Source organism: Pollicipes pollicipes, unplaced genomic scaffold (assembly GCF_011947565.3).
Source record: "Pollicipes pollicipes isolate AB1234 unplaced genomic scaffold, Ppol_2.1 Scaffold_4740;HRSCAF=5597_pilon_pilon_pilon, whole genome shotgun sequence".
NCBI lineage: Eukaryota > Metazoa > Arthropoda > Thecostraca > Pollicipedomorpha > Pollicipedidae > Pollicipes > Pollicipes pollicipes.
Window position 1 is genome coordinate 3,585,595 of NW_023596545.1, and position 27,614 is coordinate 3,613,208.

The 27,614-nt window shown below is 53.7% G+C and overlaps 2 protein-coding genes across 5 annotated transcripts in view; both read right to left on the reverse strand.

The window, feature by feature from the left end:
- Window positions 1-6,800, reverse strand: part of LOC119098674 (fasciclin-1) — a 38,829-nt gene extending 32,029 nt beyond the window's left edge. For all 3 annotated transcript variants that reach the window (XM_037221661.1, XM_037221659.1, XM_037221658.1), the window contains exon 1: window positions 6,630-6,800. In XM_037221661.1, coding sequence (XP_037077556.1) covers window positions 6,630-6,728 — 99 coding nt within the window. In that variant the 5' untranslated portion in view covers window positions 6,729-6,800. The remainder of the gene's footprint in view (window positions 1-6,629) is intronic.
- A 5,947-nt stretch (window positions 6,801-12,747) lies between these two features.
- Window positions 12,748-26,802, reverse strand: LOC119098922 (MTOR-associated protein MEAK7). 2 transcript variants are annotated; one of them, XM_037221968.1, is made up of 10 exons: window positions 26,684-26,802; window positions 20,704-20,848; window positions 20,210-20,417; window positions 19,601-19,738; window positions 18,423-18,676; window positions 17,754-17,872; window positions 17,185-17,303; window positions 16,205-16,385; window positions 15,565-15,588; window positions 12,795-12,889 (listed from the first exon to the last, which is right to left on the reverse strand). In XM_037221968.1, the coding sequence occupies exons 3-9, from the start codon at window positions 20,282-20,284 to the stop codon at window positions 15,575-15,577; spliced, it is 900 nt and encodes a 299-aa protein (XP_037077863.1). In that variant the 5' UTR covers window positions 20,285-20,417; window positions 20,704-20,848; window positions 26,684-26,802; the 3' UTR covers window positions 12,795-12,889; window positions 15,565-15,574. The 2 variants fall into 2 exon arrangements, with proteins under 2 accessions (XP_037077862.1, XP_037077863.1); XM_037221967.1 differs by lacking the exon at window positions 15,565-15,588 and having other exon boundaries at window positions 12,748-12,889.
- Window positions 26,803-27,614: the final 812 nt, after the last annotated feature.

The window sequence follows — 27,614 nt, forward strand, 5'->3', positions numbered from 1 at the left end:
AACCGCTATGGAAGTTCACTCTGGGTTTCACCCATAAACAATTAAGACATTGTAGGCCATGAAACTTTTCGTTTCCTATCAAATTCAACCCCACACCGCCTATCGCTGCAACATGTAGCTTAATTTGCATAACATGATAGCATTTCAAAAATTTGCAAAGCCTTCCAGGCTTAAGCCAAAGTCACGGCCAGCTGCTGGTTCATTTACTTTGCCCAATTGGCTGCTTTATTGACCGTTACAAAAGATGCATTGTCCATTCTCTTCCCGCGCTCCCCAAACATAGGGTCGTGCCCGTGTTTGAAACCAGTGGTGTCCCGCCAGGAAAGTACAAATTACCCTGTCACGGCAAACAGCTCACCGTCAGGGACGGCAGCCCCTCGCCGACCGCCGACGGGGGTGCGGTCTGCCGAGGGACGGCGGGGGATGGGGGTCATCAACCCCGTGTACGCCCCCCTCCCCCGCTCGGCAGCACGCAACGGACAGTTGCGTGCGCTCGAACTTGTTTTTTCGTCGGCTGGGGACATTTTTAAGCCCACGGCATACAATGCGCGTGTCGCGCAGAGGTCGTTAATAAGGCGGTGCCGCGGCACGTGAGGTGATCCGGAGCCCGGGGGTGGCCACGAGCCAGGCCCGGGATCAGCCGGCGGCGCCCCTCCCCTCCCGCTGCGAGCCGTCCGCAGGGGCGCGGCGCCGGGGCAGGGGGCTAATCCGAGTGCCTGTCACCTCCAGTGGGCCGCGAAACGCCTCTCGGGGGAGACACAGCCGGCCGCTGGCGGTGGCCCGCGCGCTGGCCGGCCCTCCTGAGGGCGCCAGATCTGATGAAGCGCCCCCTCTGCGTGCCGGCGATGTACAGCGGGCCGGGCCACTCAATCACGTTCAGCAGGCGAGCCCGGGACGCGCACAGTGGCAGCAGGAGCGGGGTCCGCCGACAGCCGCACGGCCGACGGCCGGGGCTACGGGCGGGGGACACGCGCCACAACCCTTCCCCAGTCACTCCACCCAGCCACGTGCGGGAGGCGGCGGCAACGGCTCAGCCAGGCCGGCTGGCTTGGTATCCCGCGTGCCGCCAGGCCGGGCTGCCGGCGTGAGCGCTGACGACCAGTTCAGCCGCGGACTCGACATCGTAACCGTGCGTTGATACAGTCAGCCTCTCCACACCCTGCGTGGGACTCCGCCAGGGGTCACCGCAAACGCCAGAGCGGGCCCCGATCGAGACTGACCGAGGCGCCGGGTTACCCTTGTCCCGTCCCGTGCCGCTCTGCTGGATCAGGCCACACCGCGGCTCGCAGCAGCCGTCCTGTTTGCGAGTCTCGCGAGGCCCCAGCACGCCATGCGTCATGCCCGCGCTGGGGCGGCCACTCAATGAAGCTTGAATGGCGGGCCGGCCGCGCCGACAGATCGCGGGAGGACCGGCGGTGCGCGGCGAGCGCGACGAGCGCCGGTGGCGTCGCGACATCGCCGGCCGCCTTTGTGGCGATCCCGCTCTATTGGGCGACAACGGCGGTTCGCGCTGGCGCGTCCGGGCGGCGGCAGGGCAGAGATGAGGTTAGGGGTCACTGCACCTACCCAAAACTGTGTCACCGCCCAGGGAGGAGGGGCGGGCGCGATACTCCGCGGGATGCGGGTCCGGCACAATACAGGCGAGGGGATGTCCGCCTCCGTCTCTTCACTCACATTCCGCTCACGTGAAAGCATGCGTTTGATTGTCCTTGGCGTACGCCGCTGCCACGCTTGCTAGCATCAGTCACAACGATCGTTGCGTGGAAGAAGAAGCATCGATCAGCGTGACACCCAGGTCTTCAATGGCATGTCTATGCAGAACATGTGTTTCGTGAAGCCGTTCAGATCCTGAGCTTGTCGCTCAATTCTGAGCCATTTCTGAGTCATTTTGTCGCATTAGGACGCTGTCTGATGTTATTTCCTTGCGCTGTATGGTGATTGCGCTGCGTTCGGGCGCAGAGATCGACGATAACTAACCGTCCGTCAACACCGGGCCACTCATCCGAGGGAGATGGGCAGGACCGCACAGACAACACAGACCGCGTGACCATCCACAGGGGTCCTGTCAGGACAACAATATCACCAGAGCCAGCCCGCCATAACGGCAACACTAACGGCCGTGCGCCCTGCCGGAATGACGTGATCACTGAGCCAGGGGGCCGTGCCGGGACAGCACCGCCGGCGCTACCCCACTATAATGGCGACGCAGCCGGCAGTGCGTTCTGTCCGGAGTGACAGTATCGGCGGGAGAGGGGCGGGGCGACAGCCATGGTGGGGAGCCGCTCAAAAGGTGATTACGTCAACGTCGCTCACATCACTATCGCGTGATCCGATCGACGGTCCCGCGGTCGGCACGCGCAGAGGCCGTAATGATATCTCGCACGCTGTCGCGCTGCGGCGACGGCAGCTCGGCCGCCGGCGCCGTCTTGTTGCACGGCGTGTATCCCGACCGGGCCAAATGGCGCCACGCGTTGTGAGCTGAGCGTTGCTGTCATTACACAATTATCGCTTCGCGCAGATATCAAGGAGTTGTCTCCACGTGCATTCGCACGACTGGGTCGTTAAGTGTTATGGCTGTTTCGCCAGTTCCCCGAGGATTTTGACTTTGGATCGCACGTCCATTATAAATGCGCCGTCACTGGACGAGCCCAGACGTTTGACACTGACACTGACACTGAGTCAGGAAGATATCGCTCTGATACCGGCCAGTCCAATGACCTTTCCCCCGGTTTGGTTCATCTAACCTGGAAATCAGTTTGCCGTTCTCTCATCAAGTGTGTCTAATAATGGGGAATAATCTGATATAATGTCTAACAATGTATCAAACTTTATTTTGAAAAGGCAGTAGACGTTCTCTAGACCCTACAAAAAGTATGGACAAGAACGTTTGATTAGTAACCAGGCATTAAAAAGATTAGTTGACAGAATGTGCTCCCGCATACACTTGCCACGGCTGCGGAAGCGGAAGAATGCCACGGCATTGTGTCGTTACACAACTACGAAGATAGAGGTGTATGAGCCAGTCGAGCTGTACCTGCGCAGTAGATCTAATTACGCATATTTGTGTTACACGGACTGAGAGCGTTTCGCTAGTACATCGCCGGCACCCAAGCATGCTGTTATATATAGTGGACAGGGGTGCGCAATTCTTCATTTCCTCGACCGGTAGTCGTTTTGATCATCGACAGCAGGGAAAGGAAGGTGGCCACATGGAGTCGTTCCGCTGCCCTGGTGCTCAGCCACATAAAGTCGCTCCCCCGCCTGGCCGCCCAGCCATATGAAATCATTCCCCTGTCCTGTCCCGCAGCCACGTGAAGTCGCTCCCTGTCCGGTCGGCGCGCTGCACGGCGCCCGCAGGCTATTGATCGTCCAGAGGGGGGAGGGGGGGGGGGGCGGCCATGTGACGGCCGCCGGCGCCGGGAGGGGACTGACACCGGCTTATAACCTGGCCTGGACTGGTGCGGCACCGCGTCAGGCCGCAGTGGAGCGATGAGGCTCCGGCAGCGGCCCGACACAGGCATATAACCTGGCCTGGACTGGTGCGGCACCGCGTCAGGCCGCAGTGGAGCGATGAGGCTCCGGCAGCGCTCCGACACAGGCACCGCGCAGGCGAACTCGCTCGGCGAATGTCCCGGAAAGCCATGCATAAAACACTGGAAATCACCCGATATCCGCTTCCCAAATTTGAGGGCAGTCAGGAAGGCAGACGCGTTAGGAGTTTTGCTGATATTCCGGAGATCGAGTAGACCATTTGAGACCCGGACAAGTCGATCGATAACCAGTGGCCACTCTCAAGCGGCGCTTTCAAGTGCGTCCAGCCGCAGCTCTCACGCGCATCAGGGTAAAGTGAGCGGTGTTACACATCAACTTGGTTGAAGCGTGTAGCCTGTGGGCTGAAATCCTTCCTGAACGTTGGATAGCGATGTACAGAGTGACCACAAATGTTCCAAATGACTCGATTTTCTGACAAACACGGCACTGCGGACGGTTGCTACCCTGCGCTGTCGACTGAGCATGCGGGTCACGCGAACCACGAGCAGACTATCGGCGCCATACCGCCAACTGTGCACCGATTCCCATTGGCACGGTGGGAGAATGACGGAAAAGACGGCGTGGCGAGCCTGCCAAAACGTGCACCGGACAAAAATTGAACTTGGAAATTTCGCTGCGGTTGATGTGGCTGCCGTCGCACCTGACACACGGCCTTCTCCAGCCACGCCCACCGCACACAAACACCATAGGCCCCCGAGCCCTTAGACCGACACTCGGCAGCGACTCTCAGCTGGATTTTGCCTTCATCCCTAACTCGCTTCGTGAAATTTATGGACAAAACCGACGGTAGTAAATTTGGGCAATCTGCCAGCCCGAGTGGCCGCGGCCAGACGCGGCGTGGCCGTGTGAGGGCGCCAGTCGCCGACGGCCGGCGCCGGAGGGCTGGCCCGGCTGCGACGGCGGCGGCGCAGCGGCGGCGGTGGCGCCGCGGCCGCGCCCGTCCGACGGCGCGGTAACGGTGCCGGCCGGGGGCGGCCGGCACAGGCCGACGCGCCGTCTCGGCCGCAGAGCCCAGCTCATATGTCAGCGGCCCTCTCGGGAGTAGCGGATGGCCGCCGGCCTCTGCTCAGGCGCGGACCGTGGTTGGCGATTCGGTGCATGCGTGGCATAAACGAGTGCGTAGATGGGTAGCTTTCTGGCATAGAAAACGGAATCTCATGGGCGCGCCCTCTAATTTATGAAAGATTAAAGCATTCGATGACGCAGACATCCAGTTGACATAACAGTTTTCTCACTACCAGCCCCAAATTATCACCCGGCATCAGTGCTCACCAGAACCGTGCGCCAGCAGTCCCTAGTAGGACACAAATGGCCGAGGGAAGACCAAGGTTACGTGAGGGGCGGAGGCGGTTACTGCCATTGGGATGGGCTGCCGCGGCTCGTTCGAACGCGAGGCGTGACATTGGCCGCGGAAGCGGTCACAGTCGGTCGTCACGCTTCGTACCGTGCCTCACGCCGCCTCACGCCGCCTCACGTCTCACGTCAGTGGTCGCCTCTCGGCAACTCGCCACGTCGAAATGCGGCGCAGTAACGGCCAATAGGAGCCGCGGTAAGAAGTCATTGCATCGGTGGAGTCCATACAGGACCCGATCAGAATGAGGAAAGCTTTTTGCTGCCGGCAACGGCTTTGTTCCTGCTCTAAGAGATATCGTGCACCTGACTGGTCATTGGGCGTCGAAGATATTTGTTTTTATAAATTTGTTCCGAACCATTTCGATGGATGGATTTCTGGGATCAGCGCTCACGCTAAGCCCTGCTTGTTGTGTGAGCCCTGAACCCCACCATCCGATCGCGCAATTCCAGGCAACGGCAGATTTAATGGCGAAAGCTTAACGTACCGCAATGCTCGGCACGGTCCGTCCTGCCCTCTGACGTCAACTGACCTTTAGCGAGACCGCTGCCACCGGCCGCAGGCCACACCTAGCGAGCGCCCCAAAGCGACTCGAACCCACCCCACCACGGGTGGGTGGATCGGAATGCAGGCGCGCTAACAAACTGAGTCACCGGGACGGACCAAGCATTGGGCCAAGAAAGGATTTTTATAATAAAATTCGCCGACAGCAAGTAGAGAACTCCAATTCTAAGCAGCATGTTTTCAACCTAAAATACCTCGAACCAGTAAGAGATTGATCCATCTGAGACATTTCTTCGGTCGTAACGATGCATAGATGCTGAAAGATGAACTGAACTTAATATAGACACATAAATCGCGCCAGAATAGAAGCATAACTTCTGCGTACATTTTCTCCCATCTCCCGCGCTAATCATTGCTTATCCCGAAATTGACCTGATGACAGTCGTTTAGTGGCAGCAAAACTAGTCTTTTCCACTTTCATGAATATCGCCTTCATGACAAAGAGCAGCGCTTGAAGATATACCAGTTCAAGGTGAACTTTAAGACGAAACCACAGCCATAATGAAAACTCATCATGTCGACGAGGCCGCAAAGGTCGATTCCGTCTCAGCTCGAGACGGGTCACAGTAATTGCGGCCGTTGGTACGCTGGTGAAAACAGCAGCCCGCTGTCGGGGCGCGGCAGCGGGCTGTTGCAGAGTCGCATCCATTAGGGAAGTCATAGCAGTTCTTGTAGACATGACTCAATGCTGATCTTCTCCGGTGGACCTCGAGTCAGTGACGGGTACAGATTTAAAACAAAACAATTAAGTCCAGTCGTGATTCTGGCCTGTTCAAATCTCGCCTAGGCAAGTCACGTGACCACCGGGTGAGGCTAGTTTATAACAGAGCCGCTCACTCAACATTCATATCGCATTCGCGATCGTTATTTTGCTCGGCCAGTGGCGGAAAAGCAGGCAAGCAGATGCTTGCATTCCCCCGCGAGCCCGGCCGTTTGAAACGTTCGTCCTAAAACGGAGCACTTGATCTGAATCAGACAGGTGTGGCGGCGATCCAGCAAGAATCAGCTCAACTAATCCCCGCTCTTCGTGATTGCGACCATGTGTTCCACGAGCCTACCGCAGCGGCTCTGCCGTTGAGTCTCTCAAGGCCAGTGGGTCACCCACAGCAAAGCAATCCAAAGCCGAGCACGCGCGTCGGCGCGTGCTCGTCCGCCACCTCACCTCGGACAGCTCTGGACGCTCCGCCATCAGCTCGTTCACGCTCTTGGCCTGGCTGGCGGCGAGGCAGACCGCCAGCACGACACACCGCCAGGTCCACATCTCAACACCGCTCGTCACGCACCCGTCAACAGCGCACGGACCAGGGCGACCGCTGCCACCGCCGACCGGCCAGAGTGGCGACTGCGACGCGGGAAGCCGCCGCCCAGAATAGTTGATGGCCGGCTCCACAGATGGCAGCAGCGGCTGGCGCGCGGCGCAGCTGCTGCGGCGCCGGCAATATCGTCCTGGGACGCGAACAGCAGATGCCGGTCGACAGAAAGCGTGCCGAGGGCTATGTGGATTGAGAATGACTATGGTGTTCTACATATCAAGCAGGCCCATAGCAGTGCAAAACCGCATCTCAGAAAATTCCCCGTGAATTGCAGTCGATTGACCAAACAAACGGGCGCTCGTGGCACCGAATACAGCAATTATCAGTGGGATTTTTGATGGTCAACCCCCCTCTTCACATGCATCGTATCAAGCCGTATCTTGGCAACTCCTCCTCTCAGAGGTAGCACGCTACGGCTGTCAGTCGTTGATCAGCCCCGCAATCGCATCGGGTAGGAGTCACGTCTGAGCACCCGCACACGCCTCGACGTAGCGTCTCCGTACAAGGTAAATTTCGGTAACAGCGATGACTTAGGATGGCCGCAATGTTTCCCAGCCTAAAGCATTGTTCCATATTCCCATTGATAAAAGTAGCAGATGGTGGTTAGGGTTTTCAGTCAGAAAAAGCTCTCATCTAACCAAACCAGGCTCTTCCGGACACAACCCGTCCCCCTATCTACTTTCGCCGCCTCATCCTCGACCTCGCACTGTTTCTTCTCACCGGGAGTACCCGCGGCTGGCGAGTCACGAGCTGACCCAAACGGCTGCTAAGGTCATGACAGTCCCGTCTGGACAACATACGAACCCGCCCGTACAACACGAAGCATTTCCTGTACACGACGAGTACTGTGGTTTGGGATAACCCTGGACGGCGACAGTCTTATCCAGAACGTCACTCCTCTCATTCACTCAGTAAAACACCATTTGTCTTTCCCTGTCTTTTAAGGACGAAGGATCTCTAACTCACTTCGGTAGACAAAACAGGTCGCAGGTTTCGATGGACGACAGTTAAACGTATCGCAAGGCTCGGCGTAGTCCACCCCGCCCTTTGACCTTATCTGACCTTGAGCAGCCGCTGCTTCCGGCCGCACACTATCCCAGTGGGGGAAGAATAGCGAGCGCCGAAGCGACCCAAGCCCATCCACCCCGCCGCTGGTGAAGTGGGAGGCAGACTCTTCAACCGATTGAGTTGCATGGAGGGACGAAGCTTAGAACGGAGCAACACATCCGTAATGGGCGTCAGCTTTATTAAGGTCGGAGGAACGATTGCTCTCAAAGCAACCTTGAAGGAATGCGGGACGAACGCACCTCGTCACATGAAAAGAAACGCTTGAAATGCCTCGATGTCTCGCTCGCAGTTTCGACCCGTGACATAGTCCGACTCGTGAGCACCTCATCTTACACCCATTGCCATTGGGGCTTTACGACGCACTCAGCTATTGAGACTACATGGCTTCGCCTGCCTTCCACCTTGGCAGGAAGGGCGGGCACCGCGGGGAATCGAACCCCGCACCTCTGGTTCTCCAGACATGCAGTGGTTAACGCGGCTCATCTTACAATCATTAGGTTTAACATCACGCTTTTTTTGCACGCAAGCTCGGTCTGGCGTCACAGCGCCCCCGTTAAGTGCGTGTTTAGTTGGGTGGTCTAGTGACTGCTGATAGGTGGTATAATTTTGTCCTGTCATTTCATTAGCAACACCGTGGTTTAAGCAACGTACTAAGAGTGGCTAGTAACTGTAACTGCCTGTACCTTAGCTAGAGCTGGGTAATTTCATTGCTGACATGATCACCGTACACAGCCTTGCCCTACTTCCATTCTTATCTTAACAAGCCATATGGATACAAATTGAGTTTGTGCTGAGCACCGCATATGCAAATAAGCCGAAGCCACCAGACTTGCTCGGCAGGAGATAATCGTAACAATATCCGACAGTCTGGGATTACTGTGACTTTATCCAGCCGTCGGCAATTACCGTGACGACATCCAGCGGCCAGGGATTACCGTGACGACATCCGGCGGGCGGGGATTACCGTAACGATATCCAGCAGTCAGGGATTACCGTAACGACATTTTTTTTTACCTTTTTTATTTTTATTACCGTATCCAGCAGTCGGGGATTGCCGTAACGACATCCAGCACCCAGGGATTACCGTAACGACATCCAGCAGTCGGGGATCACCGTGGCGATGTCCAGCTGTCGGGGATTACTCTGACTTTACCCAGCAGTCGGGGATTACAGCAACGACAACCAGCAGTCGGGGATTGCCGTCACGATATCCAAGAGTCGGGGATTACCGTAACGGCATCCAGCGGTCGGGGATTACCGTAACGACATCCAGCAGTCGGGGATTACCGTGACGGTGCCCAGCAGTCAGGGATTACCACGACGGTATCCAGCAGTCGGGGATTACCGTGACCTTACCCAGGGTTCGGGGATTACCGTGACAGTACCTAGCAGTCGGGCTTGCGGGCATGGTCAGCAGACGGCGCGAGGAAGCTATCCGCCAGTGACCAGATGCAAATGGGAGTGGCCTTACCGGCAATCTCGGCAGCAGTTCAACGTAATTCATGGACGGCAATCACTTATAAGAAGGCAATGCTGGTGGGTGGGTATTGGATACTGCCACAGTGTAATGAATGCATTGTTCCCATTACACCACAGCATGCTAGGGAGGGTGCGCCCATACGCGCCCGCGTCGGCTGCAGCTAATGCATGAGGCTCGATAGCGCGCCCAATATTCCTCGGGCATAGATATGAAAAGTTTTCAAGGATACAGGTATTCGTCGGCGGTGTCCTGGTCTCTGGACGGTGAGTTTTACTCAGCTGGCTTTGTTTGCATACCGATAGCGGCACGATCGCCACGCATTACATCACATCGCTGAAGGCTTTCTAAGAAGGCTCATTAGATCACCTCGCTGAAGGCTTTCTAAGAAGGCTCATTATTTTAACCAAGACCATCACCAATAGTAAGTTCTCGGCTTTTCAACCTCCAAATCTGTGTCCATTTGTAAGACTCCGTGATTTTTAATGGCCTAAAAACCCTAAGTTGAAGCATGCTTCCCTCAAACAGTGCGTCTTTTGGGCGCAAAATGGCCATTATAGTCGATGCGCCTTAAAACACCAATAAACTGCAGTCACAGTCTTTTCTAGGCTTCCCGCTTTCTTGCGCTCACAATTGACAGCATCGGTGATGGCTTCCGCAAGCGGCCAATAATCGCAACCCACTGCTCTACAGCGTCCTCTGGGATATTCGCGACCTCGACCAAGTGAGAACTGTATCATCCGCTGCCTAAGTGGCTATGCGGCCCTTCTGGCTTTACCATTTGCCAGCTAATAATGTACGTGATCCCAGGACATAGTTCACGTGGGTTCAGATAACGCTCAGGATCGTCTTCTCGACCGGAATTTACACCACGTTCCCCAACAAAGGCATGCACACGTGCCGCAACAAAGGCATGTACACGTGCCCCAACAAAGGCATGCACGCGTGCCGCAAGAAAGGCATGCATACGTGCCCCAACAAAGGCATGCACACGTGCCGCAAGAAAGGCATGCACACGTGCCCCAACAAAGGCATGCACACGCTTCACGTACTCCCCAACCGTCACCATCGCCATGACAGCCACTGCTGTGTGCTGCACTCGGAGCGGCGCATGAGCACAGAAACCTGAGAAGCCAGGCGATAATGCTACACCCACGGCCGGTGTCTGGTGACTGCGATCCGTTACTTCTGCCCCACCGAGCCCCAGCCCAGCCCGCCTGCTCGGACTCCTCCAGCGAGCTGTACCCACATCTCCGGTGTTAAGTGTCGCGGGCTCTAGCGTAAGCCGTACAGAGAATCACACGGCAATTGGCATGCATCACCCACCGTTCTCTCGTGAACCCAGCTGTTTGTTGCTTCGGCCTGGACTCGACAGATTTCCTGGAAGGAAGCCGGTTATTTGGTGCGGAAAACGTGAAATAGCATTTAGAGTGCTGCGATTCCAACAAAATATGTGATTCTTCTCCGCTGCAGTCTCGTCGTGGCACACAAGTCGAATTTCGGCATAAATTATTTCCTTCCGTCCCGATTCCTGTATATTCTCGTCTTCGAATGACCCCTGTGTAGTGTGTGCTTCGGTGGTCTACAGTGCACCGTTTCTGTAGCCCACGGTGACTCGCTTAACCGGCGTAACTCACGTCGCCGGACGTGGACCTAATTCATAAATTAGCTCTTAAGTAGCATACAGCACTGTGACGCTGCATACACTGCATTATATATCCACTAGTTTATTGGGTATACGTCTCCATCTCCGTCACAACACGTCTGGATAAATGAAGGCTAAACATCCAATTACGCAAACACACTAAAGCAATAGAAAGAATAGAAAGCACAGAAACACACCAGAAATAGAAATAAGGAAAGCACTTTAGATAGGAAGAAGCTTGAAGCAGAATTACCCGTATTTCGTTAACGTGTGCAGCTGGTTTAAGCACCCCGCAATCGAGTAATAAAAGCCGCGTGGTCGCTGTACTAACAGGACTCAAACCGCCCAGCATGTTGCCACGACGTTTGATCTGTCTATGTCGGACCGTGCGTACTCTCATGATACTTAAAGCCCTAAACAAACACATCGTGTGTACTTAACACGGATGGCGCCGCTGAATTCTTGAGCATAGCCCGGAAAAAACGAAACGATTGCACATAAGCGTGGCCCGTTCTTGGATAAGTGCCAAATTCTGCTCAGCTGACACGTGGTGCACGAATATACTGCCGATAGCAAACACTGCAAACCACTTCCACAGCAGCCGTTCCCATAAAAAACTTTCGAAACGTGTGAGCAAAACGTGGCACCGCACCAACGAACAGGTCACCTCGCGAACTGCACATACCGTGCCAAAGACAAAACCTTCACCAGCGGCGACTTTTGGTGGATCATCCGGGGTATTGCACCGATTGAAGACCACAACCTGTTGTAATATCAGCGACCCCTAACAGTCGCACAGCGCGGCGCGCAAACTGTGTTAGACACGTGTTCCGAGAGACACGGCGCGAGCGCACCGACGGCCGAAGGCCTCCGCACAGCACAGGACAGGACGCAACGACGGCAAGTGCGAGGACACTGCAGGCGGCGCTTCAAACTAACGGTCGCAGTGAGAGAGCCGATTAGATCGGCTCCTCGCTGTGAACAGGCCGGGTCTTCGGCAGCATTTGGCAGCACACCTCGTGCCGCCACCACGACCCTCAGGAATGCACACGCACATGTCCTACAGAGCTAGTCTTGTGCGTGGCCAGTGTAAGTAGCTTGCAGCAATTTTAAGAAGACGTGCAAACATCACCCTACTGCTATTCAATGGCCATCTTTGTGGAAATATCCGCTATGCGAGTATTCTACGTCCGCAACCGTATTTACACACACGCCCGCACAACCTCTGTCAGGAATGTTCAAAAACACGCGCATAATGTTTGTTCACTTCATTGGACAGCAATCCCGCAAAAAGGGGTCGAACGTCCACACTAGATTTGTACAACCTACCGGGTAGCAAATCCCTCACATTCACCATTATTCCGAAGACAGCTGTTTAAATTTACGCGTCATAGGGCATGTATTCGAACGGGTTTTCTTGCCACGTCGGTAAGTGAAGAGTTTGCCATCCGGTAAAGGAAGTTTGTGAGCATTCAACCCAAGTTTTGCAGGTTTGATTTCCAGTAAAATGCACACTAGTTTTGAGTCCAAGATACAGCCACGCGTATAGTGAGCCCATAATCTGTCATCACCAATGGCACACACAAACCTGATCGTTTACCTTTACCACACACAGCTACCCACGCACTACGATAACGCATTGTGCGTCAAGTTGATTATATGCAGAGTCGACAGGCACAGATTGTCTCCTGTCCGGTTCGAGCCGGTTCAGTTCGATTCGGTCCGGTTCTGTCCGGTTCGATCCGGTTCGTTCCGGTCCGGCTCCGGTCCGGTCCGGCTCACATCGGCGGTAGATTCTTCTCGGCGGGTATGTCGGCCGTCGGCGTCTCGCGCAGGCCGTCGCTGTGCATGCCACCCTTGACCATCTCCAGCATGGCGGCGCCCTCGGGGTCAGCGTCCAGAATGCTGGGCCGGCCGTCCTGCCGACGGGGGTCGGGTCAGGTCTCCGGTCGCCCGCTCGCCGGGTATAGCCAGCGGCACCCGCACCGATAGAGCTCCGGCTCGGCGTCAGACGGAGCCCAAAGATGACCAGCGTGTGGAACAGGGCCCCCGGGACAGAATGGGTTGAAGACCAAGCCATACGCGTACCCAAATCGAGGCCTTACAACACCACTTTCTTTACCAAAATCCAGCAGTGCTGTTGGGCGCACTGAATACTCATTCAATGTGTGTTGCTAAAGCTGATGTTAATCTCGACAGCGCGCGTTGTAACAGACCGATCAGCTCACTCGCAATGACATAACATGACATTAATGTAGCCCGCTATTGACGCCAGCATTCATGCACTTTAAACTGGCTCCATGCACTGCGGATGTCAACAAGCGAGAACGGCCTAATTATGACGAAAGCCCAAGGTCCCACGTTGCCAGTGCTTACAAGAGAGACAGGCAAAACACCGTCATACCACGGCATGTCGCCAGCATAACCTGTAGCTACGAAGCACACGAGCATTGAATATTAAAATGAGTGTCGCTCAAACAAACGATGGCACAAAAAGGCTTCCACCACGAAGACTCCTTAACCCAACCTGATAATCTACTCAGTGAAGGGTACACATTATCACGGTCCAAAATCCTCAATAGCAAGGTCGCTGTCCAACGGCAGGCCAAGTCAGGCCATGGATTCAGCGAAGACAACTTCTAGGGAATCGTTCAATTTGATTGCAACAACAGGGTGTTGGACGAAGCCATACATCTCTGGGATAGTTTCCTAGGAAATACAACAATTGAATAAACAAATCGTATTGGTTGATTTAAGGCGACGTATGAAGGTCAGACCAAGGTCAAAACCGACCTGTTTTTTTACAATACAGTTCGCTGTATGGAGTAAATTCTGGTGCTCATATCGAATATATTGACGACGGGAACCGCATTATAATATTCCATGAACTTTTAAAGGCCAGAATACGTCATTTAACCTACACTGACCCAGGTCAACATTTTGTTTTAAAAACATACTGCCTAGCGCAATCTTTGACGTTCATTCAAATGCAAAACTTAAAGCAGTCTTGTATGATTTCAGTGACCATGACATTCGAAAAGTCAAACAAGGTCACTAACCCTAAATAAGCACGAGTGACTTTGCTTAGAACAGGTGTCTAGGTTCTGGGGGAATTTTGGACACAAATCTGTAGTTTGACCTTCTTAGACCTCATCTGACCCGAAGCTTATGAACTAGGAGCCTCAAATTTTGACACAAGTGAGTTTACGTGAAGACCAATACACCCTGTGAAATCGGTGTCTAGCTTTTTAGTTTTTGAGATCTCAGGGAGTCAAATTGACCCCCCACCTGAGCGAAGAGTATTCAAATGGCCACCTGGGCGCGTGACAAACATGTGGCACGCTCACGCAAAGGAGTGTGTAGCCATAAATAGATTCAGCTTCGCAGGCCAATTAAGGAGCTCTTAAACTTTAGCTAGCACGATTTAGTTCACAGTGTACGTATATTCCATGACCATATTGCATATTCCATGACCTTACGATCTCTGCTGCCGGCTGTAGTGGGACAAACCCAGCACACACAGCGAGCAGACCTTGAGCCCCACCCACCATGCATTAGCCGAGCATACTGTTCCCGAGCTACCGCTGGGTGGGTGTGGAAGGCGCGGGGAGGGAGCAGAAGCGCATCCGACCGCGGACGTCAGACCCACGTCACAACGCTCTGAGGTGGAACATTTCTTCCTCGAGCAGCGAAGTTACTCCGCGTTTTCACTCGTGCATTACAGCATGCGGTCGCTGACGCGTTCAGTATCGTGAATAGCTAACAGTAACAAGCTGGGGTAGGTGTTCAACATTATTCCAGCCTGCGTCGTCGCATGCCACCATTGGAGAGTCCACAGCTTCGTTTGCTTATTTCCTGGGCTACAATTTGGCGTTTTGTAGATAAGCCTGGGATGGCGTGGCGAGCCCGGGAGGCGCGCACTTATACCAGGCGGGTCCGTAACCAAAGCAGCGGAATGACGGCAACTGCAGAGCTCCCTCAAAAGACCTGTTAAACACAACTTCACAGAGGAGGAAGGATGCTGGTACGCCAAAAGTTACATTTTTGAGTTTTGACTGCCGACATTTGGACCTGACGACTAGCGTGATTGCCGGGGCGATAACGTCATACGATTTCCCGACCTGGCAACAGTGACCGTTCATGCGCAGAAAGCAGAGCGTCATGGAAGACATGTTGCTGCTATTTAGTTGGCATTTGGTTTACAGTTGTCGCACTCGTGGGTTCGAACAAGGCCCTTGTAGGTACACAAGTACAGTTTGGTGCGCAAGTACGTAAGTACATATTGGCGCTACTTTCACGGAGCAAAAACAAGCATTCGCAACCAAATAAGAAAATTATGTATAGTTCTAGTGGAGCGATTATGTTTATCACGCAGATGCACGATTGGTTCCGAAGCAGCGTTCATTAGTGATTGCGTTGACGTGCATGGTTATATACGAGAAGGATGATCGCTTCTGTTCCAGAAGGACATGCCGACACCTAAAATTTCCGCAACCGAGATATTTAATAACTACGGTGTTATGCGGTTCATGCCTCTTCGAATGTTCGACAGCATGCATAACTGGCCTAGCAGGAGAAGCAATGTCTGACTCACATCCCGTCTTCTACTGCATCCAGGCTGCAAGAGAGAGATTTTCTGACAATGTTGGGTACTTCGAGACAAGCAGTCTTTCCCCCAACGTCAACGCCACAAACCGTAGTCTTCCCGACATAAGCACAGCGACAGGAGGGAAATGCTAAGCTCCCTTATAGCAGGACAGCATCAATGTTTTTCATAAAGGCAAACGGTACAATGTACGACGAAACGGTTCGGTCACAGCACAAACCCCATACAGTAACTTTGGCAGCAGACATTGTAGCAGGGAACAGGTAGCAGCCCGCTGCGTTACCTCATCCGGTAGCAGCTTTCGTCCCGAAGAAACTGGAAGTTTCTTCTGAAAGAGGACGGATCTATCGTGACCGAAACCAACTGCCGAAACTGTGCTGTTTTTTTAAGTATCGCGCAGCAGCACCAGTCCTGTTCGTGCGCGACTCCATACGTACCGGCTTCGTGTGGCGCTTCTCCAGTTCCACCCTCGGTACTCGGGAATCTACTCCCATAGGGGGAAATTTTTTCCGGGCTTTTATACAGGTCGACCGTCAAAGGACCACACGCTCACACCTCACGGGGTGGGGCACCAGCCCCGCTACCAGGCCAACGCCGTCAGCCAGGGACCGTCAGCAGCTCCACTTACCGACTGCCTCCTGCTTCTTAGGCTCGGGGCCGACCGCCCACACTTCGAGCGCGTCCAGCTGGAAGCGCTTGCGCCCCGACATCTGGCGCAGGTCGAACGTCGTGCAGGTGGGCGCCGTGAAGCCCTCGCCGAAGTCGCCGCTGATGAACAGGCCAAAGTACTCGAACTTGCCGCCGAAACCCTGCGGAGACGGCGCCGCCGTCATCACCCGTGACCACCTACGCAGACCTGCCGCCCGTCAGTGGTGACGGAGGTGAGGAACCACTGGTAACGGAGCTAAGACACCGTTGGTGTCGGAGGTACGGTCAGTGGTGGCGGAAGTGAGGCACCATTGGTGGCGGAGATACGGTCAGTAGTGACGGAGGTGAGGTACCATTGATGGCAAAGGTGAGGCACCATTGGTGGCGAAGGTACGGTCCATGGTGGCGGAGGTGAGACACGATTGGTGGCGGAGGTACGGTCAGTGGTGACGAAGGTGAGGTACCATTGATGACGGAGGTGAGGCACCATTGGTGGCGGAGGTACGGTCCATGGTGGCGGAGGTGAGACACCATTGGTGGCGCAGGTACGGTCAGTGGTGACGGAGATCAGGTACCATTGATGGCGGAGGTGAGGCACCATTGGTGGCGGAGGTGAGGCATCACTGATGGCGGAGGTGAGGCACCATTGATGACTGAGGTACGGTACATGGTGGCGGAGTGAGGTACCATTGATGGCGGAGGTGAGGCAACATTGGTGGCGGAGGTACGGTCAATGATGACGGAGGTGATGCACCATTGGTGGCGGAGGTACGGTCCATGGTGGCGGAGGTGAGGCACCATTGGTGACGAAGTTAAGGCACCATTGGCGGCTGAGGTATTGTCAGCAAGATGCTCCAACAGCCTCACACAGACGCCACAGATCAAATGGTAACAACGGCCTCAGTTAGCGGGCGCGTCCCTGCCGGAGCCGGGGCGGTCCGGCGGCGACAGCCTCCTCACCAGGCCGTTGGGCAGCGTCTGCTGGTTGACGTTGAGGTACATGTAGTTCTCGTTGTATCCGGACGGCAAGAACACCTCCATCTTCGGACGGACGCTGAAGAGGAACGCCTCGGACGTGCCTGCCGGCCACAACAGGCTCAAGTACCGCCACGGGCCCGACCGTGGGCGTGAATGGGTCGGGACCAGAGGTTGTCGGTCCGGCGGCAGGCTGTGACGAGTTAACAACACTGCCGGCGCGACGGCGGCCGCACGACAGGCGAGCGAGCCAAAACCGTCGGGGAACGGTACGACAAACGGCGTAGGAATGACTCAACACGAGAGACGAGATATGTTGAAGCCGTGAACATCACAAGCATGGCATAGCGTCAAAACCCTCGACATGCTTCCATGTAAAAGTGCTGAGAACGATCAGGACGCGAGCCCCGTAGCTCACTAGCGCGGCACTGCACCACAAAAGGCTCGCAGTGTTGGCTGCGGCACTGCATCACAACAGTGTTGGCTGCACAACATCAGCAGGTGCACGCTCTCCCGGACAGAGCCCTCTGTGTGAGACGGGTTGGCGTGCTCACCGTAGAAGCCGCCGCTGGTGTGCCAGCTCTCCGGCGCGAACCCGCCAAACACGTGGCCGTCCGTGTCCCGCACCACCACCAGCGACGGGCCCTTGTCGGTGATCTGACCCACCAGCTTGCTGAAACCGACAGAGAGCCGGTCATTTGCCGCCACCGGAGACGAGTCTTCGTCACAGCCGGCTCACCTGCTGATGCCTGAGGCTGACTCTTCAAAGCGCAAATCACTCACCTGGCGCAATCACCTGCGACATCACACGTCACACACACCTACAGCCACACACGAACGGCCAGAGTGGAAAGCGTGGGTGCCGTCGTGTCGCAGTTCGTCATGCCCCCGGGTAACTCCTTCGCCAACGCAGCGCCGGCCTCCGGCAGGCGCCAGTCGCGCGCCGGCAGCAGGAGTGAGGCACCGCTACGGCGGCCCGGCGAGCGGCGGCCGCAGCGACAGCACACGGTGACGCGGCGTCACGACCAACAACGCCACTGCTCGGGATCTCCCGCCGCCTCTCAACCACAAGTCACCGACCGAAGACACACGGGCAGGGCTTGGTCACCGCGGTGGGTTTCGTCCTCAAAACAACGCCATCCTAGCCCCTCGCCATCGTCCGCCCCCACCATCCACACCGGCTCACGACAGCAGCGCCGCCGCCGCGCGCGCCGCCGGCGCACCTGAAGCTCTGGCCGTGCACGGCGGTGGAGAACAGCAGGCGCCACTGGTCGCGCCGCGCCATCGGCAGCGAGTGGTTGACGAACATCTGCTCGAGCGGCCCGAGCGGCGAGGCGTGGTCGGCCGGCGCGCCGCGCACCGCCGGTAGGATGTGCTGGTAGTCGTGCGGGATGTCCAGGTCGAAGGCCGAGCGGAACACGTTGGTCTGCACGGCGGCGAACAGCGGGCTGCGCATCAGCCACCGCTCGATGTCGTCCTGCCGGCGGAGGCGGTGCGGCGCGCAGGTCAGAGCCTACCGCACGCACGAAGCGAGAAACGCACGATGTGCCCGGGTGAGTGTGTTACACAGGGAGTACCGGTGACGAACACGGAAAGAAGGTGTGTTACGCCGGAATGGCGGAAACGGGGACTGGGGGAGGGCTGCACGGGCAGTGTCTGGGACGAACACGGGGACTGGAGCGGGGCTGCACAGGCAGTGTCTGGGACGAACACGGGGACTGGAGCGGAGCTGCACAGGCAGTGTCTGGGACGAACACGGCGACTGGAGCGGGGCTGCACAGGCAGTGTCTGGGACGAACACAGGGACTGGAGCGGGGCTGCACAGGCAGTGTCTGGGACGAACACGGGGACTGGGGCGGGGCTGCACAGGCAGTGTCTGGGACGAACACGGCGACTGGAGCGGGGCTGCACAGGCAGTGTCTGGGACGAACACGGGGACTGGAGCGGGGCTGCACAGGCAGTGTCTGGGACGAACACGGGGACTGGAGCAGGGCTGCACAGGCAGTGTCTGGGACGAACACGGGGACTGGAGCAGGGCTGCACAGGCAGTGTCTGGGATAAACACGGGACAGGGCGTTACATAGGGAGTGTCCCGGACGGACGGGAGAGGAAGCGCTCAGATGGAAGAGGAGGGGGGGGGGGGGGGGCAGGATGGACACCGAATCACGGCTTTACACAAGAACCACAGGGATTGAAAACGGCAGAGGTTCACGCAGGGAGTGTCGGGGCGGACGCGGGAGCAGGCCACACAAAGAGCACCCAGGACAAACCAGGCGGCAGCAGCCACCCTGGAACGCTGGACCTTTCTCACGGCCACAGGTGCTTCAGCGGTTCCGACGGACACGCGCCGGGCGGCGCCCTGAGCTCGGCGCCCGACTCCGCCCCGTGCGGAGGCTCTTGCCTGCGTGAGCGCGTTGGCGGCCTGCTTCTCGCGCAGCTCGCCGAGCAGTGCCGCCGTCAGCCGGTCCAGGCTGTCCATGTTGGGCTTGGTCGGCAGCTTAATCACTTGCAGGTACGACAGGATCATCTTCTCCACGTACTGTGAGCAGCGACACCGCGGGAGGGTCGGTTATCAGGAGAGCCGCTTCCAGGCCGCGGGCTGTCGCTACCCACCCTTCGGTGTCCGTGCTGCGTCCTACCCTTCTCGTCACCAACACTTCCTTGGCATTTCCAGCAAGCCTAACCACAAAACTCAGCGCGTTTGCCTTCCATCATACCAAGTCGCATTATTTCTCCCTCTCCAGATCCCCTGACCCAGCCCCAGGGCCGACAACGGGTCACTCGCGTGGCCCGAGTCGTCGCGTGGCGACTGCCACGTAGTCTGTGTCAGGTAACCCCACTTGACCCGCATCCCACCGGGTCTCCTTCTTACCCGAGTCACCATGGGGTCACTCAAACGGCACCAACCTCGGAGGGGACGGGGTGGCACCCACGTGAACAGGGCCGCCACAGGCTATCCCACGTGACTCTCATCTCGGCGGACCCACTCGTGTGACTCGAGTCCGCTCACCTGGCGCAGATCGAGCAGCTCCACCTGGCCCGAGTCCGCCGCGCGCCAGCCTCTCCACCAGGGCACTGCGCTCATCGTGCGTGGCCTTGAGCAGCGAGTTGGCCAGGAACACGTAGGACTGGTAGTCGATGCGGCCGGAGCGGTCCGGCTGCATTTGGTGGCAGAGGCACGTGGCGATCGTGTGGTGGAGCACGCGCGACAGCCGATCCTGCCGACGGCCGGCCGGGCACGTTACAGGCTGCTGACGACGCTGGTACGTCACGCTTGCTCGGGCGCGGCCAGAACAATGGACAGCGCTCAGTGCTGCAGACTGCCTGGGCCTGAGCCGCGTCAGGCAGCCTGAAGGCCACGTCACGGGTGAACAGTTTTAACGCCAGTCTTAACGCAAGCGTGTTTACTTTGAAGGCGCACATGCCGCAATGATCGCCGGTCATGTGGATTTCAAAATAATGCCGCAACAGCGATCTCCGATTAAATATAACCTGCATTCGTACCTGCAGACCCTTGACCAAGCAAGTATTTGGGTCTCCAATGGATGCGTCAAGGAAAACGGCCTTCAGCCTGTCTTGGGATTCCGGCGAAAACCTCAGCTTCTGGTCCTGAGCGCCGCGTCCACTCTGCTGCTGCCCCATAGCGGCTCTGGGGGCCCACCACAAACGTTACACAGGTGACACGGTGGGCGCTGCGTCCACTCTGCTGCTGCCCCATGGCGGCTCTGGGGGCCCGCCACAAACGTTACACAGGTGACGCGGTGGGCGCCGCGTCCACTCTGCTGCTGCCCCATGGCGGCTCTGGGGGCCCGCCACAAACGTTACACAGGTGACACGGTGGGCGCCGCGTCCACTCTGCTGCTGCCCCATGGCGGCTCTGGGGGCCACCACAAACGTTACACAGGTGACGCGGGACATGCATGGGCTTATGAACGTTCTCCATTCGTATCCGGTATTCCGTAGAGAAAGCGAGGTTCAAAGTACAAGTGCACATCGACAACATTCTCGTACGGGGGCGCCTTTCGGCCCACACTCCTACAGTATCCGTCAGTGGTTTCTGGGATGTTTGAGAAGGCCATGACATTCGATCCCCCACCCTAAACTGTTCTCTTACACCTAACGTCAGTGTCGCAGCGCCCTGCTGCCGCGCACGACAGCTCAGGGGTCTGTGATGTAGGCTGAGATTTTCGAAGAATTCAAAGCCTTTCATGCGCTGACAGTAAAATGCAGCTCATAGTGTATTTTGAAGCACAAAGTCCCATTGACTTGGCCTATGCCTTCACGGTCCCTGTGGCTCAATATTTCCCCGCATCCGACGGAGCAAGATTGCCCACTGCTGATTCCAAACCAGACAGTCTGCGGAAAACATTCGATAGCTACGAGGTAACCCAGTGATATGCTATTTTTACTCAGGCCATTTTGCAGTGCGTCTGGTGGCTGACCTACATGTCGGGTCAAATCAGGTCAAACCAAACTCAGCTGTCTGCAGCGTCTGCGTCAGCTTCAGAGTCTGCAGGAAAAACCGGCAAAAGTCATAGCACGCCGCCAGGTACCTCCGATGGGCAGTGTGAAGTCAACTGAAGCCGTTCCCCTTTCCCCATGACAAAGGACCTCTGGATAATATCACATGTGCAATCGTCCCGTTCTTGACTACATCGGTGGACTGTGAAATGCCCAAGTTTACCAACAGTAATCTGGGAGGATTTAAAGTCTTGCCATTTCACTCGGGACCCATCTTGGTCACTCCCTTTCATGATATTCTTACCGGATTCTTATTTGACGGCTTTTTGCCTGACCTGCGTGACCTTAACTCTGAATTCCCATACCAAAGGCCACGATCATTCAAATTCATGTCTCACACAAGTGAGCCCTGCCACAAAGATGTTCCGCACAAAGAGCTCAGAATCAGTCGCAGAGCATCGAATTTCACCATTTTCGACACGTATAGATGGGACGAAGAGGTCGTAGGTAAGGCACCTGAGGTGGTCGGAGGTTCAAAATCGCAGATCCGGTAAACAAAGGCTCGGGGCCGAGCCAGCTCACATTCTGTCCGGGCGCGCTGAACAGCGTCAGCGATCTCGCCGCAAAAGCGGGCCAAGGTGCTACATCTTCCTGTGGCGGTAAGCGTGAAGGTGGCGGGTGTTTCGGCGTGCGAAAGAAGCGACTCACAAAATTAAGGTTTATATTTCGTGGCACGAGAGCAGCCATTTCATACGTATGCTATTCTGTTATAATGGGGCTTGTGAACTCACATGTTTACGCATTGAGAAAACGTTTTTTGTCGTTTATCTAACTCGTTTATGTACATTCTTGTTACATACGGACAATTGTTAAATACAAGCTGATCTAAGTTAGTTGTCAAGTAGAACTGATAACTTGAAAAATGAAATTTTCCAGGGCCATCATGTAGATAGCTAAATACTGTCTTATCTATAAGCTGATATATCGAACGGACGGAAATCAAAACACATAATGCACAACACATGCAGGCATGCATCAGCCTATGTAAAATTTTTATCTATGTTCAGCAATATATTAAGCCAGCCATGTTTTGTAATTTTACACCGTGGGCGGCGGCCTCATGAAGGGACAGCGCGGAGGAAGCTGTCTACATCTTTGATAAAATTTATCATAAACATGGGGTTATACAACCGACAAAAAATTGCATATTACCTGCCAACCTTGAGATGGCCGGAAGACGTAAACATGGCTCGTGAAAACCTTCCCGGGGTTAACGGGGTTAACAAGGGTTTAACGCAAAAGGCTGGACGTACGGTACTTTGCAATTGAAAATGTCAGCAATACCTAAGGCTAACATCAGAAAGTGTTTGATACACGAAGGGCGCGTTGCGAACTGATAGAAACATGACGCATTCACATGCACTAAATCGGCAGAGTAAACGACTCGTATTGGGAAAAGAATTAGTTACATACAATGATGTCGATATCGCGGGTGTCTAGCAGCCGTACATGCGTGTGACATTGCTTCAAAAAGGTGACCGGCCGGATGACAGTATGAAAGCGCTTGTGCCCATACCGATTCGCATTAGCAGCGATGGCAGCGTATGGCGGAAAAGACTGTCATCGCGGAGTTCGGAGGTACACTCTGCAGAACGAACGCAAATGATGTGAGCAACTCCGACGTAAACTAGTTTCTGCCAATGCTCAGATGGCATCAGTATCGTATGACGCCCACCAAACGAGATAAAATCAAGCCCGTAGTTTCGCCAACCGGTTCCTGCGCCCCGCAAAGTAGCCGGACAGGCCTGCTGAGAGCTCATCGACCGTCTGCGCGCGACCGCCGCGTTACTCGGAAACTCAGCCGTCAACAACAACAATAGAGGGCTGGGGAAGACAAGCCCCCATCCGCTGTGAATGGAGTAGCAATGATCGAGCAGCCCCGCCTGGCACAACTGTCCCTGCAGGCCTTCTCACCCCGAGTTTCTCGCTCCTTTGATGCGAAGTCTCCCGAAAGTTGCAACGGAAAGCACGCTACATTAGTTCATCGCCCCTCACAATATTTGCCACCATCTTTTGACTCATATTTTTTAGAACCAGTCGCCTATGCAAAGGCATGTATCAAAGAGCATCTGCAAGCTCGCAAAACGACTTTACCTAGAAGGCAACAGTTTTAATGCAGTAGCCTTTCAAGAGGAATGCATTAATTTAGTCACAGACTGATTGCGGAAGGTAGCCAAGTTAAGCCAAATTGCTATGTTGGATTCGAGTAATATCACATTTGTTACCTTCTAATGAACGATGCAATTTACGCCGCTGCACGAAACCACGGCAAGTATTGTGTATCTGGTAAGCTGTAAACGATGTTGCGAACACGCATGTTGTGGGGCGGAAACGAGCAGTCTTCGCCGCATAAAATGGTTCTTAAAGTAAAATATAAACAGCCCTTTCTAAACTCCACAACTACAGAACATCTGCCATGCAATCGCTATTACACATTAACACAGCCGTTAAAAGGCAGGCATTGTACAAGGACGACAGAACAGCTTTTCCTCAAATGTTTGTAGTCGCCTCAATTTTCGGAAAATACTATCAGAATAAAAATGAAGGCTTTGTTGCGAAGGCACCTAACCACCACCCTCAACCAAGAAGACAAAACGATCTTCCGCCGTTGTCGGAAATCTCTGATGGCACAGATGGGAGCTGCACCCACCCGGCGACATTTTGCGAAACCACCGCGCCCGGCAGTCGACGAACCCCCTGGGTGACATTTTGCGAGACCACCGCGCTAGAAAGTCGCTTCAAACCAAGGCCAGTGTTCTGACCACTGCAGTGCCGCGACGGGGAACAAATCAACGAGAAGGCAGTCAAGATCGCTGCCCCTAAAACAGGTCGCGCCACGATGTGCACCACTTCTCCCTTTGACCAAATTTGCAAGTTTTCGGAAGTGGATGACGTCATCGCTCTTAGTCGCCAGCGCCGAACCTGTTGCCTTACGGGCGCCGACAGGTTCTCTGGAGACATCTGGCGGCCCAGGACGGAACTAGATGCTCCACTAGGAGCAGGTTTACTTCACTCTGAACGGGGCGGCACGGCTGCCAGCTGAACCGCCGGAATCACGGCACACTCCGCCGCTGCGTAGAATAGAGGTCGCCACGAGTATGCCTGCACTTCCAACCGGCCGATCCAGGGGAGTCAACATGCCCACACTGAGGCAAAGGTTTCCTTCTCTTGCATGTGTATTTTTTAAGGGGTGGGGGTGGGGGGCAAGTAAAATAAACCTTAGTGGTTCTTAGAAGTTGGGGTTTTGTGAGATTGGATGTCACATTCATACCTGATAAAAATGCTTTTTGTGAGCTACAGAATCTGACTGAGAAATAAAATATTTGTTCCACCATATCATTGTCACACACTTAAAGTTTGCAACTTTCCCTATAAGTAATGTTCATAAAACATATTCCGGTAATGGAGACACCAAACTTAGAAAAGCACTTCTTGTACTTATTGGAGACCTTGAGAGACATACTATACACATATATAAAAGCTTGGCTCAGTTGTTTTCCAATTATCTTTCCAGCCAGGGAACTAGGGCACAATTAATTCAAATGCAAGCATACCAGCAGCCTGGTCACTATGATGATTTCCTGATAGTGATTTCTATTTAAAGTAACAATAGGGTAACTGACTACTTAAAACATCAAAATGATGCCATTAAGATCAGTCATATTGATCTCAAAACTATTGAAACATAAAATTTTGGACCAAAATTATGCTATTTTCCAGCCAATAAGATGCTTAGCACCTGCCCCAACATGCACAAATTTTTGGGACACATAAGAAATGCTGCAGACAATATTCAGTAGATTATATGAAACCCTTCCAGCCATTTTGCAGCCTCAATTTGATAAAGCCACTATTCCACAAGCCTAGGCTGAACAGCATTGAATAAAAGCAAATGCTAGCAAGTAGAAAAATTACATGATCAGCTAAAATTTCATCAAACTATGACCTGACTATGCATAAATCTAGTGCAAAAAAAATTCTTCAATATTTCACTGAACTTCATTTGAAGGTAGATTTAACCAAATGCAATCCAATGTGACATACATCAGGCCTTAAACCTAATGAAGCTGTTGCACGACTTCTGCAGAGGGAAGTATACATGGTTCCAATATTATGATGGCTATGATGATGGGTGAATGAGGATCTATGATGATGAATAAAGTAAAGTAAGGACCATACTTTATGCATGTATATAAAGTATGGTCCTTCATCTTATGATCACACAAAGCCAATACTGAATTGGTAGGAAATTCAGGGCTGTGATCACCTGTCCTGCAATTTCCTTTATCATTTAAAAATAATAATTTGCTCTCATTGGTTTGTTAACTCATACCATGCCTACCTTGAGGGACACCTATATCTAGTAAAACATGATTTCATAATGCTCCCAGTTTCATTTTTGCCATTCATAGGCTAGGAAGGAGACACTGAGAAAGGTATGTCCAGGTAGGTGAATGAATTTATGAATATTGGTAAAAAGCACAGGTGAGCAGCATATTTCCAATGCTGCTAACTTTATCTCCTGCTTGATTTTCCCCAATTCAAAAAAGGGCTCAATATCAAATAAGGCAAGCACAGAATACAAAATGTGAAGCATAACTTGATCCTAGTCACAAAAAGTGGCATATTTTAACTGCCCTAGAAGGTTCTTTGAATGTGTGACTGTGAAAAGTAATTAAAAATTCAACATATTTCACCAGGTCAAGGCCTTACCTTAACATCATTTAATGCCTGCCAGGTAGCATACGCATGCCACAGAGGCCTAAGGATGGCTGGAGGCATTTCATGCCTGCAAGATGGTACATTCGCAGTCATTCAAAATTTAGATCATGTAATTGTACTTCATAAATAGCTATATGCCTTCATAAGTCATTGAATGATCAGTTTCGTCCTGGGACCACATGCCACCACAATGCTCCCTGATCAGTGTTCCAAACATATTGTACACACACTATCAACTTACAATGTTTTTCTGCAGCGAACCAGTGTATCAATTCCTCCAATGCTCAATGCGATTCTCAACCCGGAACGCACTCGTTGGCTATATGAACAGAACTGTTTCTAGGCTTTTGTTTAATCGTCTTTATAGCGTACTGAATGTATATACCAAAAAGGCAGAACGCTTTGACTTATCGCTATTAGCTCAAGTAAGTTTATCTTTCAATTTTGTTGTAAAATTAGTCTTAACTTTCAATCTATCAAATACTAATTTTTGGTACCTTTTTTGGGTGCAAAGTAACATTGAAATGTCATAAAAGAATTGCATTTCTGTTACAGTAACAAGCTGATTAATATAGCTCTTGGAATGATCATATGATTCAAGGGGTGCAGACCAAATTACACACCATTATTTTTTATATTTTGCATCGTGATGGAAATGATGCCTCTGTGCTGCACCCTTCATGCAAATAGCACGATAAAAGGATGGGAAGGATGCTATATGATATGTTGATGTTATATGATATATTGATACATATCATATCATATCATATATATGATATCATATATTAATATTACATTATATATTGATTATATATGATATTATATATGATATGACGATTATTAACATTTGGAAACATTTCTAACTTTTTGTTTTAAATACAGAGAACAGCACGGGCGTGCGCAGGGATTTTTCATTGGGATGCACGACCATTCTACCATGAATTACGTATTCCTCTATTTTTCAGACTCGGATCCAGAGGCGGAGGGGAAGGAGGGGGGGGGAGGTGGGGTACGGGGCCATGTCCACCGATCCACCAACCCCTGGGGTCGGAGGGGTCCATAGGTTCCCAGGGGTTCATAGCCGGCGGATCAGACGCAGTTTTTTTTTAACACAAAACAGCAACAAATTGGACGCCTTCGGGCCTTCAGACAGAAAAGAACAGTTGCAAGCG